Source organism: Dreissena polymorpha, chromosome 7 (genome assembly GCF_020536995.1).
Source record: "Dreissena polymorpha isolate Duluth1 chromosome 7, UMN_Dpol_1.0, whole genome shotgun sequence".
NCBI classification, from domain to species: Eukaryota; Metazoa; Mollusca; class Bivalvia; order Myida; family Dreissenidae; genus Dreissena; species Dreissena polymorpha.
In genome coordinates, this window is record NC_068361.1 from 78915528 (window position 1) to 78932471 (window position 16944).

The 16944-nt window shown below is 36.2% G+C and overlaps 1 protein-coding gene across 1 annotated transcript; it reads right to left on the reverse strand.

Moving 5' to 3' along the window:
• On the reverse strand, nt 1–14403 carry LOC127838959 (uncharacterized). Its single transcript, XM_052367093.1, has 4 exons — nt 14246–14403; nt 13097–13210; nt 12549–12665; nt 1–188 (listed from the first exon to the last, which is right to left on the reverse strand). The coding sequence occupies exons 1-4, from the start codon at nt 14288–14290 to the stop codon at nt 60–62; spliced, it is 405 nt and encodes a 134-aa protein (XP_052223053.1). The 5' UTR covers nt 14291–14403; the 3' UTR covers nt 1–59.
• Between the last annotated feature and the right edge of the window lie 2541 nt (nt 14404–16944).

Genomic DNA, 16944 nt, shown 5'->3' on the forward strand with positions numbered 1-16944 from the left:
AGACTATTTTTGTTTATTTTACTCAATTTCGCAACACCAGTAAAGGTCTCTCGGGCCATTTACGCCATGATGGTGTAAAAACTGGGTGTTTTGGTGGTGTGAGCACCGCAGGCCTGAACGTCATGTTGATCAAGAGTCGTCTTGTCCGTAACCATGGTTGCTGTAGACAGCGCGGCGAGCAGTCTCAACTGAAATAGATGTACTGTATTATTTGCATACATTCCTTTGTCTGATTACTGTAAATAGAAACAAATAGTGGGCTGATTCTTCTTTATTAATGCGACCCATTGTGTAACGTAATGTACATTATAATTGTACATTCTAATATATAAAGGGACATATAAATGAACGTAATAATATTGTGTAACGTAATGTACATTATAATTGTACATTATAATATATAAAAGGACATATAAATTAACGTAATAATATATATAATAACAGAATTTATCTCATTGTACATTATTGTGTTGTTATTGTCGTGTTATTGTTGTATAAACAAACTAATTTAGGAAATAGAATCTTCGGGTAGGATGTAATGAAATTTGAAAAATTGATTATGGAGATGTGTAATGTAATGGGTTATAATGAGTATATTACTTTTATGGGTTTATTTTATGAAAAGTTAATAGAAATATTTCAGTTATATGTAACGAACAGAAAACATAAGAATCGGGACTCGCAAAATACATATAAACAATTACTAAATACATTAGGCGTTTATTTCATGAAAAGATAATAGATATATTTCAGTAATGTCGTAAAATACACATAAACAATTATTAGATACATTAAGAGGGAAGAAACGCGACATTCCGATGCGTAAAATATAAGAATCGTGACTCGTAAAATGCATATAAACAATTAGTTAATACATTAAGCGGGGAGGACCGACATTCCGATACGTTTTCCAGGTGTGAATACAAATTGGCTTGTCAAATTAAATAGGGACCCGCGAGTACAGGAGGTGTAAAATCCGCAGGGATGATACATCATCTGTTTATATACGCCAATATACACACGTTTGACGTCCATTACTTGATGACAGGCGTGGGTCACGAATTAGGCGAGTACGTAACGGAATTGGTATAAATAACCCTCAAAATAGGCAGACAGGACCTCGCTTCCTCTTAGGAATTATTCATGTTATGTTATTTACCTTGACTTCGAAATTATTCGTTTTGACTATAAGTACAATTTTGGTGTTAGGGAATAGAGAAAAATAAAAGAAATATTTTAGACATCAGAGACTTGTTTTATTTTCACTAAGTACATTCGATTACGTGACACGTGTTTAACTGGTGCCGTGACCATGATCAACCGGGAGTACCACTTCTTTCACGGGCCAGAGGGAAGAAGACGTGCCGGACCTCCACAACGAACGGGCAAATATTCGGTGAGTGACTGACTTATTTTCCTATGGTTAATTATCTAAGATGGCAGATCAAGCGGTTCCACAATTCTTTCAAAATTTAAGCGAACAAATAAGAGGAGTAACAAATGCTATCGGAACTCAAAGCGTCTCACAGGTAATTCAAACTTATGACGGAAATCCTAAAGAATACAAAAATTGGATCAAAAACATAGAGAAATATGGGATACTTTCACGTTTGGCGGGGGATCAAGTGAAGTTAGTAGCTTACCAATTCAGTAGGGGACTTGTTAGCGATTACATTCAGAGGTATTTTACTGATTTTCCTGATGATTTATGGGCAACCTTAAAAAATGAACTTAAGATAAGATTCGCAGAAATCCAGGACCCTCATTATGCTCTCGCTCTCTTAAAAACAATCAAACAACAACCCGACGAAAATGTCCATTTATTCGCGGAAAGACTCCTGTCTTTATCTAGTGAAGCGTGTGAAAATGTTGAGGATAACCTCGAGATGATCGAAAGTCAGTTAATTGGAACTTTCATTGACGGCCTGAGACATGATTATTTACGCCTTAAATTAATGCAAGAAAATCCAACTACTTTAGCGTTAGCAGTCAATTCCGCATTAGCCGAACAAAATGTTAGAGCAAGATTCGAATTAAGGTCACATTTGAGTCATAATCAAGTTCAAACACCACTTAATAGACCTGTTCCCATGGAAATCGATCATTTGAGACAATCAAACACTTGCAGGTATTGCAAGAGACAGGGTCATGTTATACAAGACTGTAGACGTAGGAAAAACGAAATAAATGCATACACGGTAGGTCAAAACAGTTACGCACGTAAGAACGAATATGACAAAAATTGGAAAGACAAAATAGACTGTTGGAATTGTGGAAAATTGGGACACTTCAGTAGAGAATGTACTCAAAGAAAACCATACCTTAATAAAAAAAACTAGGAACGTCTTACCAAAAAGGGGTCTATGGTAACGACGGAAACGTAAAGACGTATAATATTGCTTTGTGTGGAAACCCAAATTCTTGCCTCATTTCAATAGGAAATTGTAAATTTAGGAGCTTGATAGATTCTGGTGCGGAACTTTCCGTAATTAGTAAAATAGCTTATGATCTATTAAAACACAAACAACAACTTAAAATGACAAAAATTAATCTAAAGGCGGTCGATGGTAACTCGCTATACGTTCGCGGGAATGTAAAATTAAAATTTAAAATAGGGAGTATATATATTGAACATCCATTTTTTGTCGTTGAAAACATTAATAGGAACGTAACACTAGGGAGAGATTTCTTACAAGATAACGGTGTCCGTTTATACTTTGATCTAGGATGTTTAAGAATAAAAGATTGTTATGTACCTCTGGAAGAAGATGTACACCTTTCGATAATAGCGAGGCTAACTAGACATACCGTTCTTAAACCACAAACTGCATATAGACTCCTTGCCAAGACTAAAAGAAACGGCTTACGCTCAAATCAAAATTATGACTTTACTGGAATAAGTTATTCTTTCTTTGATAACGAACCCGGTTTAACAATCGTTATCTCAGTAGTCAAGGCAACGCGTGATCGTAAATTCCCTATTCTAATTATAAACAATACCCATAAAACGATTAGACTAAAACGTAATTGTCCCATAGGCCAACTTCAATCTATCCAAGATAATGAAATATGTTCTATCGAAAGCGTTATCAAAAACAATACACCCAAATCAGGCTTGTCTAAAGATGAGATCCTATCAGATTTACATGTCGCTGGAGATCAAATAGAAAATATTCGTCCAATACTCTTAAAACACAGAACTCTCTTCGCAAGAAATAATTTAGAACTAACACAAACTACAGCGATGGAATTTAACATCGATACAGGGGACCATCCTCCCATTAAATTAAGGCCGTATCGAACACCATTAAACAATAAGGTATTCATAGATAAAGCTATTGACGAAATGTTAGCGGCAAACATAATAAGCCCATCAAGAAGTCCGTGGAGTTTCCCTATTGTTTTAGTAGACAAAAAGAAAAATAACCTTGATTCAAATAAAGATCATAAAGAAGAGAAATGGTTTTGCGTCGATTTCAGACAGCTTAACAAAATTACAAAACCAATTGCTTATCCATTACCATTAATCGATGATATATTGGCGTTATTAGGGAAAAGTAAATATTTCACCAGTTTAGATTTAATATCGGGTTATTGGCAAATACATATAAAAGAAGACAGAGAAAAAACGGCTTTTGCTTCAGGGTTCAGGGGTCTATTTCACTTTAACGTCATGCCATTCGGTGCGTCTGGGGCGGGATCGATATTTCAAGAATTAGCTAATAAAGTACTTAAGGGTTGTGAAGGATTCGCCGTTGCATATTTGGATGATATTCTAATATTTTCACCTGACTTACAATCTCATTTATCACACGTAGATACAGTACTGCAAAGTCTCAGTAAGCATAACCTAAAGCTTAAACTATCGAAATGTCAATTCTTACAAAGAGAGACTAGATACCTAGGCTTCATTATAGATCAAAACGGTATAAGGCCAGATCCATTAAAAGTAGAAGCGATCCGACAATTCCCTAGGCCAAAGTGCGTACGCGATGTACGATCTATCTTAGGTGCAGCGGGATTTTATAGGAGATTCTGTCCGTCGTATTCAGAAGTAGTAGAGCCTCTCATTAATCTCACGAGAAAGAATGTCCCATTTACATGGTCAAAACAATGTGAAGATAGTTTCTTACAATTAAAAGACTCATTCACGCAAATTCCTTACCTTTCCTATCCGGACCCGAATAAAGGTTATATTCTGTATACAGATGCTTCGGATAAATGCATTGGATCTTGCTTAACTCAAAAATGCGGGGATAATGAAACCGGAGATTATGTAGGGGAAAACCGATATTCTTTCTATCACACCGATTAAACCCAACACAATGTAAATATAGTACTATTGAGAAAGAATGTTACAGCATATTTTACAGTCTAAATAAATTACACCATTATTTACACAACGCCGAATTTGTTATCAAAACGAATCATCGCCCGTTAAAATTCCTTCTTGAGTCTCCGATGCAAAACAAGAAAATACAATTATGGGCCTTAAGTATAGCAGGTTACAATTGCAAAATTGAGTATATATCGAGAAAAAAGAATATGATTGCCGACTTTCTAAGCCGACCCCCAAACACCAAAATAACGAATGACCGAGACGAACAAACGGAAATAGAATTAGATATTAACGATAAACATTATACGATTAGTTCGGAAATAAATGGACAAAACCAGACGCGCGAAATTAATGTAATTGACTCTACGCATATCGATCACAGACAAGTAATTGATAATAGCACGATCCCACAAACGGTTATAAATAACGAGACAATCGAACCCGATAAAATAAACGATTGTAACATGGAAATTGAACGAGGAAAAGACCCACACATATGTGAGATTAAAACGAGATTAAAATTAGGAAAACAAAACAAACACGAAGATGATACATTTATTATGGTTGATGGGATATTATACTATATATCGAGCGTCGATGAAGAACCTACCTTTAGGCTTTTTGTACCTAAACACCTGACAGGTTTTATTATTAATCAATATCATGACGAAAATGGACATGGTGGTTCTCAAAGACTTTTTCATACCATAAAAGAGAAATATTATTGGCCTAAAATGTTCAAAGAATTGCATGATTACGTGTCGAAATGCATCGTCTGTCAAACTAGAAACTTGAAAGCAATTAAAGCTCCCGTATCATCAGAAACCGCAATACCACCATTCCCTTTCTCGGTCGTTTCCATAAATATATGCGGACCATACCCAACAACGCTTTCCGGAAATAGATATGTAATATGTTTCGTGGATCAAATTTCAGGATATATAGAGGCGTTTCCGTCGCGGGATAAATCTTCTGATAGCGTAATACACCTGTCAGTAAACGAAATTTATTGTCGTCGTTCATGTCCCATAAGGATAATTACCGATAATGGTAAAGAGTTTACTAGTACGGCGTTTACAGAAACATTAAAATCCATGAATATCCAACATGTCAAAACGTCCACATATCACCCGGAAGCTAACGGCAAAAATGAGCGCTCTCACTCGACTATGAACAATATACTATCAAAACGCGTTCAAGAAAACGTACAACAATGGGATTTACATTTAAACATGTCTTTGGCAGCTATGCGATTTTCCCATTCAGAGACATCAAAACATTCGCCTTTCTTTTTAGTATTTAACAGAGACCCCATTCTTCCAATAGACAATTTGTTAAAACCTAGGCGTAAATATCACGGTGAAGATTATCATAAAATAATATTAGAAGAACAACACAAATCATTTAAAAAGGTGTGTGCACAAATTCAAAAATCTAAAGATAAACAAGCCGAATATGCGAATAAAAATACAAAAGACACCAAATTCGAAATTAACGACCCCGTTTACTATAAGAACTTACACCGTACAAATAAATTAGACAGTAAATGGAGACCATATTATCGTATTATCGAACAAAAATCATCGTTAACATACGTAATAAAGAATCAATTAGACAACTCAACTATTAAAGTTCATGCTGACCAAATAAGACATGTTAATATAAATGAGTGGCCTATATCAAATACTAATATGGGACGCCCCATAAGGAAAGCAAATTTAGCTTTTGCCGAAAATAGTGAGTCTGATAGTGATTTAAGTAAATCAATACAAGGATTACCTATCATTACTAGGCAAACCCGCCAAATTCGGGTCAATTCTGACGAGGAGGAAGACATCGCTTTAGCGGAATTGCAAAAACATTTACGGAAAAAAACAATTCAAATACAATGCGTCAAACTCTAGCGAATCTGACACGCGTCAATACGATAGGGCTGAACAACAATATCCGCCCCCACGTCAATCGGACACCGATTCGACCGATAATCACATGCAAATTGATGAAATAGCTATTAAGCACAAAAAAAGAAAATCCATACGACAACGTCAAAGATCTAATAAATCTATTAAGAAAGTGATTTTCACGTGCCTAGAGGCAATAGCTGATCATATGTAATATTTACCGTAACGACCACACGAGCAACGTTGACGTCTACACGCTTGAATGACCCCAAGTTATGTAAAAAGCATTTAGTTAGTAACCAAATCGGATAATATACTTCTTCTTTGTAATATTTCAGATGATGTTGCCATCATTTGTTTTGATATTATCGTTGCGCATGATCGGGGGACTTGAGATTAACGAAAATGTTATATTTCAAAAAGTTAACGAAGTGTCTGTGACCAGAGCTCATTGGCAAATAGCCCTACTTCTCGATACCACCGTTTTCTCTACATTTCTTACCCAACTTGAAACAAGACTAAATGATATCACAAATACCACGAAAGTCATGATGTTCCAATTCAAACGTAATGATCTACTATTACAAACGGACGCCTTTGAACAATCATTAGCACAACTCCATCAAAAATCGGATACATCCGTTCTGACCATGACAACGTACTTGACAGTTATCTAGATTATAAAACGCTCAGTCATACCCAGAAACGCTCATTGTTACCCCTAGGCGGATTCTTTAAATTTCTTTTCGGCACAGCTGACGATTCTGACATCCGTAATATTCAAACGCACGTTAATCAACTTCAAGAAAGCCAGAAAACTATTATCCATGTGTTACAAAATAGTTTATCCATTCTCAATGTTACCCAACAACACATAATGAGAATCGCCACTCCATTTACACTCTGATATCTACCCTCAGACAACTTGACGAAAAAATCATGCACACATATGAACGTTTACAGGCAATGACCCATGCTGTTCAAGATTATACGGTTAATTACAACTTCCTGAAGATCATGATTGATGAATTACGTCAGGCTGTTTTCCACGCATCACTATATCTAGAAACTTTTAAAGGACAACTTAATATGCTCAGCACTGGCAAACTTTTTCCATCTCTTATTTCACCTATTCACCTGAAAGACGTACTATTAGACATTGCGACAAAATTGCCTAATAATGTACAACTACCAACTATGGCATTATTACCAATCTACCTCAACGACCGTCATAATGTCACCTACTACTATTATCATTACAATGGACATCCCTCTCCTCGAGATAGGAGCTTCCTTCGAGGTATATGAAGTATTCAATTTCGATATGCCCTACTCACCCGCTAACGAAACTATCAATGACAATAAGATCCACTATAACATGTCCGCTAGATACGAACTTGAAGCTAAGGGCTTCTTGATTGATCAAGCGCGAAATCACTACTGCCTATTGACAAATCATGAACTGAAAACTTGTCAAGCGCGACGTACATGTGACGTACAATCTCCATTCTACCAAGTGGACATGTCTAAATTATGCGTCATAGCCATTATGATTAACAACACTCAACACATAAAGAATTATTGCAAGGTGATCATACACCCTAACACCGTCTTACCTGATGCCAAATATTTAGGATCTGGTAACTGGGCGATAGTCTCTAGACAAGACCTACGCCTCGTGACGATATGTCAAGACCATTCCCAAAATAAAATATCCGCTCGCGCCATCGCTCCCATAGACATTGTTAATGTACCCATGAACTGTCGCGCATACAATGAACACTTTACATTAAATGCTTTGTACATTAACTCCAGTCAAACCCGGCTTCAGACCGACAAACTCGACTTACCTACCTTTAAGGGTTCTTCCATTTGGAAACCATTCCATACCTCTCTCGTTAATTTCACTAAAACCGAAATGCCTCATGAACTATCAAACATCAAAGAAATACCTATGGAAGCTTTAATAACAAAACTGCAGAGTATCAGACAATTAAATGACATTGACACGACATCAGGTGACTTCCCATTATGGGGTTACATTATCATAGGTGTGGCGACCGCTCTGAGTTCTGGTGCAGCACTCCTTATTTACTGTAAATGTAAACGTATGACCCGATCTAATCGTCCCATAATTACCCAATTCCGATCTGCCAACGATGATATGCACCTGGGAGAAATCAGTCCCCCGGGTTATGTGGGCGTGGCTTCCTGTGATGTGGCGCACGAACCTCTCGTGTCTGAGGTCAGAAAGCCCTCAGCACCCCCGCAACGACCGAGAACACTGTCATCCCTATACCTGTCTCTACGAGGGTGACAAACCCTTCCAGACGACGACATCATGATGATCCTTGACGATAACAACTTGTCAACAACATCATTATCTAACATTTGATCCAAGTTGTGAACCATAAACAGCACCATGGGCTGTTTACTGGATATTATCTACTATCGTCAATAATGAACAGAACAATATACTTGAAAGGACTAAAATCTACGAACATTGTTTAGTGCACTACTACATCGATCGATATATCACCCGTATTCGTCTATTGTGACTGTATATATGTGTTGAACACTCGTATAATCTTCAAAGAACGTTTGGAATATGTGTTATTAAGATGTTGTCTATAGTTAACCAAGATGCGTTGAACACTCTTATAATCTGCAACGAACGTTTGAAATATGTGTTATTAGTTATTACCATATTGTATATAATTTACCAAGACTAATGTCGACACCATGAACTGTATCTAACAATGATTTTTGATTCCACGAGTTATTCTACCGCAGAGTCAAACCAACCACTACAAGAACTCTACCGACCGCTGCCGCCCAATCTACCAGAAACTCATCATCCGCTGACGCCAACTCTACAAGAACAACATTGTTCGCTGACACCAAACTTCACAAACTTTATCGTCTGCCGACACCCAGTCTACAGAAGCTCCATCGTCCAATATCACCCAGTCTACAAGACCTCCATCATCCGCTGACGCCAACTCTACAAGAACAACATTGTTCGCTGACGCCAAGCTACACTAACTTTATTGTCCGCTAAAACAACCTACAAGAACTGTACTGTCCACTGACAAAACGGATATAAACATTTCCTTATTTTATAACTATATATTTCATTTATTAACCATGTACCTCGTTGACCTCTTTGTACACATTACTTTTTGGATTACTAATTCGATTTTCTTTCAATCATTTTTTAGATTCTACAAAGAATTTAATTTTCAATCGCCAATTTCCATTACTTTACCTATTAAAGAAACTCAATTAGAAGAAATACATTATTTTATAACTACATTTGGCATAACCGCATCCAACAATATTTCACGCAAGGCCACCAACGTCAAAGACGTTATCAATTTTCATCAAAACTTTTATGTAAGTTCTGTTCACAACATAGCATAGCAGCAGTACAAACACCTTGCTGTAATCTTAAATATCATCCAACATGTGGCACACCATACAGAACTTTCAACAACGCACATGTATGTACATTTTGTTTTACACAGTTGACATAACCAGATATAGCCCTCATTCATGCATCACATCAGTTACCACACATACAGAGATACAGACAAATACTACTAGAAAACAAACGACGTAAACTTGGTAATAGACATTAAAAAAAAAAAAAAAAAAAAATTCCAATCTATTTACTCATGATTATATTGTATTCACTCAGTTACAGTACTGTCACAACTCATATTTCATATGTTTATATAGTGCAATACATGTCATGTTACTTCTCGAACCTCTTAATATGTTCAATCATTACATCATAACAGGAAATATTTTTGGAATCTCGTTGGTTCAGAGTAATACAATATCTTATCTTCGTACAGATCTCATGATTACATTTTTGACATCATCATAATTTTTTCATATCATGAAATAAGAAAAAATTCATTTGAAAGAGTGAGTTGTGTAACGTAATGTACATTATAATTGTACATTATAATATATTAAGGGACATATAAATGAACGTAATAATATATATAATAACAGAATTTATCTCATTGTACATTATTGTGTTGTTATTGTCGTGTTATTGTTGTATAAACAAACTAATTTAGGAAATAGAATCTTCGGGTAGGATGTAATGAAATTTGAAAAATTGATTATGGAGATGTGTAATGTAATGGGTTATAATGAGTATATTACTTTTATGGGTTTATTTTATGAAAAGTTAATAGAAATATTTCAGTAATATGTAACGAACAGAAAACATAAGAATCGGGACTCGCAAAATACATATAAACAATTACTAAATACATTAGGCGTTTATTTCATGAAAAGATAATAGATATATTTCAGTAATGTCGTAAAATACACATAAACAATTAGTAGATACATTAAGAGGGAAGAAACGCGACATTCCGATGCGTAAAGTATAAGAATCGCAAAATGCATATAAACAATTAGTAAATACATTAAAGGGGCCTTTTCACAGATTTTGGCATTTTTTTACTTATTCATTAAATGCTTTATATTGATAAATGTAAACATTGGATCGTTAAAGCTCCAGTAAAAAATCAAGAATAAAATTAAAAAAAGGAAAAGAACATTGCCCGGAGCAGGTTTTCGAACCAGTGACCCCTGGAGTCCTGCCAGAGTCCTGAAGTAAAAACGCTTTAGCCTACTGAGCTATTCCGCCAAGTACACATATTTGTCGTATTTTATACCTTATATAAGCAATCTTCGTAGTTTCACAAAATTTAACGACAAAAACAGAACTCTCCAAATTATTCAATCGTTTCGCGTTGCAACGCTTTATAATGTTTAGGTTTTAAAATCGTCAAAAGATGCATATAATGGCTATATTAGACCATGGTAAATGTTCAGTATTACTGTTTCCTCACAAATATCATACCTAAAACGAAAATTTGCGAATCTGAAACAACTTTTTTCAATTTTGTCAATTTACCAAAGCGTGAAAAGATCCCTTTAAGCGGGGAGGACCGACATTCCGATACGTTTTCCAGGTGTGAATACAAATTGGCTTGTCAAATTAAATAGGGACCCGCGAGTACAGGAGGTGTAAAATCCGCAGGGATGATACATCATCTGTCTATATACGCCAAGATACACACGTTTGACGTCCATTACTTGATGACAGGCGTGGGTCACGAATTAGGCGAGTACGTAACGGAATTGGTATAAATAACCCTCAAAATAGGCAGACAGGACCTCGCTTTCTCTTAGGAATTATTCATGTTATGTTATTTACCTTGACTTCGAAATTATTCGTTTTGACTATAAGTACAATTTTGGTGTTAGGGAATAGAGAAAAATAAAAGAAATATTTTAGACATCAGAGACTTGTTTTATTTTCACTAAGTACATTCGATTACGTGACAATTTAATTAAATAAACCTTTTTTAATCTAATTATTTTTGGGGAATCAATATCAAAATAAAATTAAACTGTGTCTGTGAATACTTCTTATTGAAGATCACGTTCAATAAACGTTCAAGGCAATATGGAAGTTAAATAGGTCAAACGATACAGCATTTGGCAAAAATAATAGTCCTGTTGAGTAGTATTTTACTTTCCCGAATGATTCATATATTACGGTTGTTAACCACTCAACTGGTATTTATATTTCGTACGACAAATTTTAATTTTTGACTAGTCTGTGCAATATTTTTCGTTCAATTATTTGATTGGTTCTGCAAAAGGTCATCTTAACGTGAAATCTAACTCATAGTCCGCAGATTTTACAAGAGATCTGACAGATCCGGGTTTTGTCATATTAAAACAAATCCTCCTTAGCTTTTACACGTGTTGCTTAATCCCATAAAATTACCACCACACACATAACCGCGTACGCTTTGGGTACTAAAAAACACACTTAACGCGTGTGTTTATTTAACTTCCAAACGTGTAAAATCCAAAAGCTAAAATGGTAATTCATAAAAGATTAATCAAATAAGAATGACAGTAGTCGAAATGCGTATGTTAAAGTGGTATACATTGCATTCGTACGAGATATTATTCAAATAATGGGATTGCTTAGTACACATGACGGGGAATTCCCTTTCATGTCAAGAGTTATATAGATGTATACAATTGTATCAAAATTGAGCGTCGTTTTCTGAAAAGTGGGTTTAATGCATGTGCGTTATGTTTTGGATGATAATTGACGATACTTTCCGCTTTTGGTTTATTTTTCGTCTCAAAGGAAAATTCTTCTTGAGGAAATTCCTCTTGAACGACACTTGACGAGCATGCATTAAACACGTTTCTCAACAGCGATGCTCTATTATATGCATGTGAGTCAATGACCCTACCTCAACGGCCCTCATGCCGGCGTCGGTATGGATCTGCGCGTGCTCAGCGTCACTAAGTGTTGCGATGTAGCAGTTTAGCGTGTTCTTGTCGGGATGGACTTTTACTAGGAGGTGACCCTGGAAGAACAGATAGAATTTCCATAAAAACGATAAAAGTCTTCCCTGATAAGCCTATGCGGACTGCGCGGACTACTCTTGAACGACACTTAACACACATGGATTTCCCGAAGCGAGGCTCATAAATAGGTTTTTGAAACGGCAAAATTAATATATTTTGTTCATAAATCATTTTTTATTCAGGTAATGTTGATTTATCGACTCTGTTTTGCTTAATAAAGGCATATATACATGTACGTGTGAGACAATGTTATCATTCGAGCCCTCTTATAGTGAGTTTTTAAAATAGCAATGAAATGTAAACTTAGAATAACAGGATAACTGCACAAATGACCGGTTATTATATGCACATAAATGTCGCGAATACTGAGGATTTATCTCATTTAATCTCAATTTACACTATAAACAGATGTTCAACTAGTGGAACTTACCGTTTGAAACGAAAACTGAAACGATATGGTCTCGAACTCGCCGGGTTCATGCGGCTGGGTTGTGTGGTGCCCTGTGTGGGCGTGCGTGCTGTGGGGACGATGTGTGGTAGCACCCTTGAAAATGGACACATTATGGGCATTTAGTCCATGTCTGAAACCTGATGAATTGTGCGTGTTTGACGCAAAGCTATGTCCTATTGATAGTTGCAATCCACGTTTCAGGATTATTAGCACAGACTATAATGCTTCTGATTAAAAAAACAATAAATACACCTGTTAATTTTAAAGTCGTACTGTTTCCAAGGTTACTACAACGATGTTCCGATAGGGCCACATTGCTTCTTTGCATTTTCGTTTCCGGGATAACGAGGGCGGAAATATGAGAACACGACACGAATAGCGAAATAACGATTCCAAAACACTAGCCCAATATGTGATAATACGAGATTACCATGCGAGACCGTGATTAATAACTTTCCATCTCGCATCATGATATCGTTTTTCGCCCACTCTTCTCTTGTTCTCGCATTCATTCTATATATACTAGCGGTCAGAGAAACACAATACCGAGTAGCCCTATTGGAACACTTTTATAAATATCGCTTTACTAATGAAATGAGTCGTGTTCTGGGAAAACTATGCATAATGCATGTGCGTAAAGTGTCGTCCCAGATTAGCCTGTTCAGTCCACATAGGCTAATCAAGGACGACACTTTCCGCCTAAATTGAATTTTTGCTAAGAAGAGATTTCATTTAATCGAAAAATGTCATAAAAACGGAAAGTGTCGTCCCTGATTAGCCTGTGCGAACTGCACAGGCTAATCTGGGATGACAATTTACTCACAAGCATTATGCCCAGTTTTCTCAGAATGCGACTCAAATTATAATAGTAAGAATAATGATAGCAATAACAATCATAATAACAATTCAGATATAATAATGATACACATTAAAGCAATAATTCGCGGGATGCAATTACTTTGAAGTCACTTTGTATAGGATTTCTTATATATTGTAAATTCACATTGACCAAAAAGCCAACCTAGCTTTATGTTGAATATAGGTCTAATACAATAATCTAATGTCATGCATAGAACATGTTGACCGACATTTTAAGCACATGTGTGCATCAAAATATGTACGACTTACGTAGCACACCACTAAAGCCGAGATGAAAACGACCAGAGCTTGCATGATGACGACGTGAGACCCTTTGTTTCACAAGATCAAATGATACTTATTCTGAAAGTGAACGCCTTATCTCACATAAAAACAAGGTCAGCAAGTGGTATTGCGGAATTGCGCTCCCAATTCGGCCATCACGACAATGACTCCGTTGTTCAATATCTGTCTCATTTTAGTTTCAAATGTACATAACGACTTTAACACCACGCCACACGTCATCAGTCGTTAAAGAAACTTTCTCTGTGCTTATTTGCAGCAATGCTATATAACGACATAAAAGAATACGGTATGCTATGCAGACAGACAAGCTCGAGTTAAACGACACAACTAAATTATGATTCACCCCTTTTGAAGTTGGCATACCTAAACTTAAGCCAGAGTTAAGATAAATATTTGAAATTATCTTTTTCTAGAAACGTGATTCAATTTCCTAAAATAAAAGAAGGCAATCAAGTAAAAATGTTATAAATCGTCCCAAGACTTTAAGATTACAAACATCAACAACATAATGACTCATATGGAATTAAAGATCAATGCGATACACACATATGATAATGTTCTATATGCACTTGCTATATATGCTGACTATACGGACTGAGTGTATGAATTGCTGACATACTGTTATTTCGACCAAAACGACAAACATACCCGCCAGAACTAAAAAGAGGCACCGATACGACAATACGGGTATATTTGTCGTTCTTACGTGTCGTCATGTTTGCGATCGTCTCACCCACCAACACGCTAATACAAATGAGCCTTGTTCTGAGAAAACTGGGCTTAATGCATGTGCGTAAAGCGTCATCCCAGATTAGCCTGTGCAGTCTGCACAGGTTAATCAGGGACGAAACTTTCCGCCTAAACTTGCTTTTCTGTAAGGAGAGACTTCCTTGAAACTAAAAATACCATTAAAGCGGAAAGTGTCGTACTTTATTAGCCTGTGCAAACTGCACAGGCTAATCTGGGACGACATTTTACGCACATGCATTAAGCCCAGTTTTCTCTGAACGCAGCTCAAATAAAAACGATAAAAACACCTGCCAGATCGACATAAAAGCACCGATACCACAAGTATGACATGAGGCAATAATTTCGGCGTTATAAAGTGTATATGTATCGTTTTGCTTGTTGTCGTATTGGTGACATTCCGACTCATAAGCCCGCCACAGCGTGATGACACAAATCAGCCGGAATGGAAAGCAGCAGTATGGCTTCGCGGTAGTTGTATCGGTATATTCACATTTTGTTCATATGATTAAACTTGCACAAAATAGGTTGCAATGAGATTTCAGATCAGTCATGCACACTTTTTCCACGTGGTCCCGTTATATCAGCACGTAAAATATAGATGATATAAAGGAGCGTTGGACTTCTCTATTCTCTAACTGATAAGATTCCATAAGCAACAGTCTGTGTCACGTTTACTGATGTCGGTCAAATCTAAAAAAAATTGCCAGGTGCCATTTTAGCGGCTATATGGGTCAAAGTAGTCCCGATTTAAATCCTAAAAAATCGACAGAATTTGAACTTATAGCGCACCAGAAGTCCATCATCGTTAACGGCTGGGTGACCAGTTCGTCATTTGACGGACACCGCGAATTCAGAACCAAAAGCCTTACATACGGCCCCGTCTTATCGAATATTGTAAGACTGAGAAATGTTTCGATGCAGTTTTGGCAGAAGAATCAACATCCAAGCACCATGCTTAATTTATTAATTGTTTGTATTCATCGAATATGTGTAACATGTACTTAAAACATAAGATCATTTATGAAAATATCGGTCCAGTTTTTAAGCGCGGAAAGTTAAATATTTATTTAAGTAAAAAGAATCTACCGCAGAACCGTCTTGAGGGCAAAGGACATTAAAAAGTGGTTGTAAAATCGTTATGAACAAAATGAACTTGTCCACACATCATCACTTATGAGCTTTTTGTCGGCATTTTAAATATGTCTATTGTAACGATTTCATCAATTTACAAACATAATATACACATAAAATATTAATTTTCTACTTAGTTCAAACGGTGTTTACAAGCATAACGTATGTCGACGTTAAGTTTAAGAAGGTAAAAGTAGAATGTTGCCGCTTCAAATTTGATCTCTCATTTGTTTGCATAACTTTTTAAGTAACATAAAGTCACGATAACGAAGACAGCTGACGTCAATATAGTCGATAAGGTCCAGATCAAGGCACGCATTTTGTGTCCGGATTCTACAGTATATATTTAGACGATCAACACATGTTGTTTACATACGGTTTTCTGTTCATATGATTATTAATCATATACAATTATACATCTTTGTAAAGTTGCAAGAGATAACGAATTTACATTGCCAGCTGGGTCAAGAATAATAATGGCGCCTGGTTAAACACGTATGTTTAAAATGCACTTGATGCACTTATATACGTAATTCCACGTAATTGTGCCGTTTCTTTATGTTCCCTACAGTACTATTCTGTAGAAAACAAACTTGCTATATAGTTTAAATTGACAAACAAACCATTATTTAATTTTGGGGTTTTGCATTAGCCGACATTCTTATACAAACACGGTACATTTTCTTTAGACGTTATATATTCCATCTCAATAAGAACCAACGTCCCTACGAGGGGAGTCTTAAGATCTTGTCCTAAAACCCAAATAATCATAGTAAGGTATG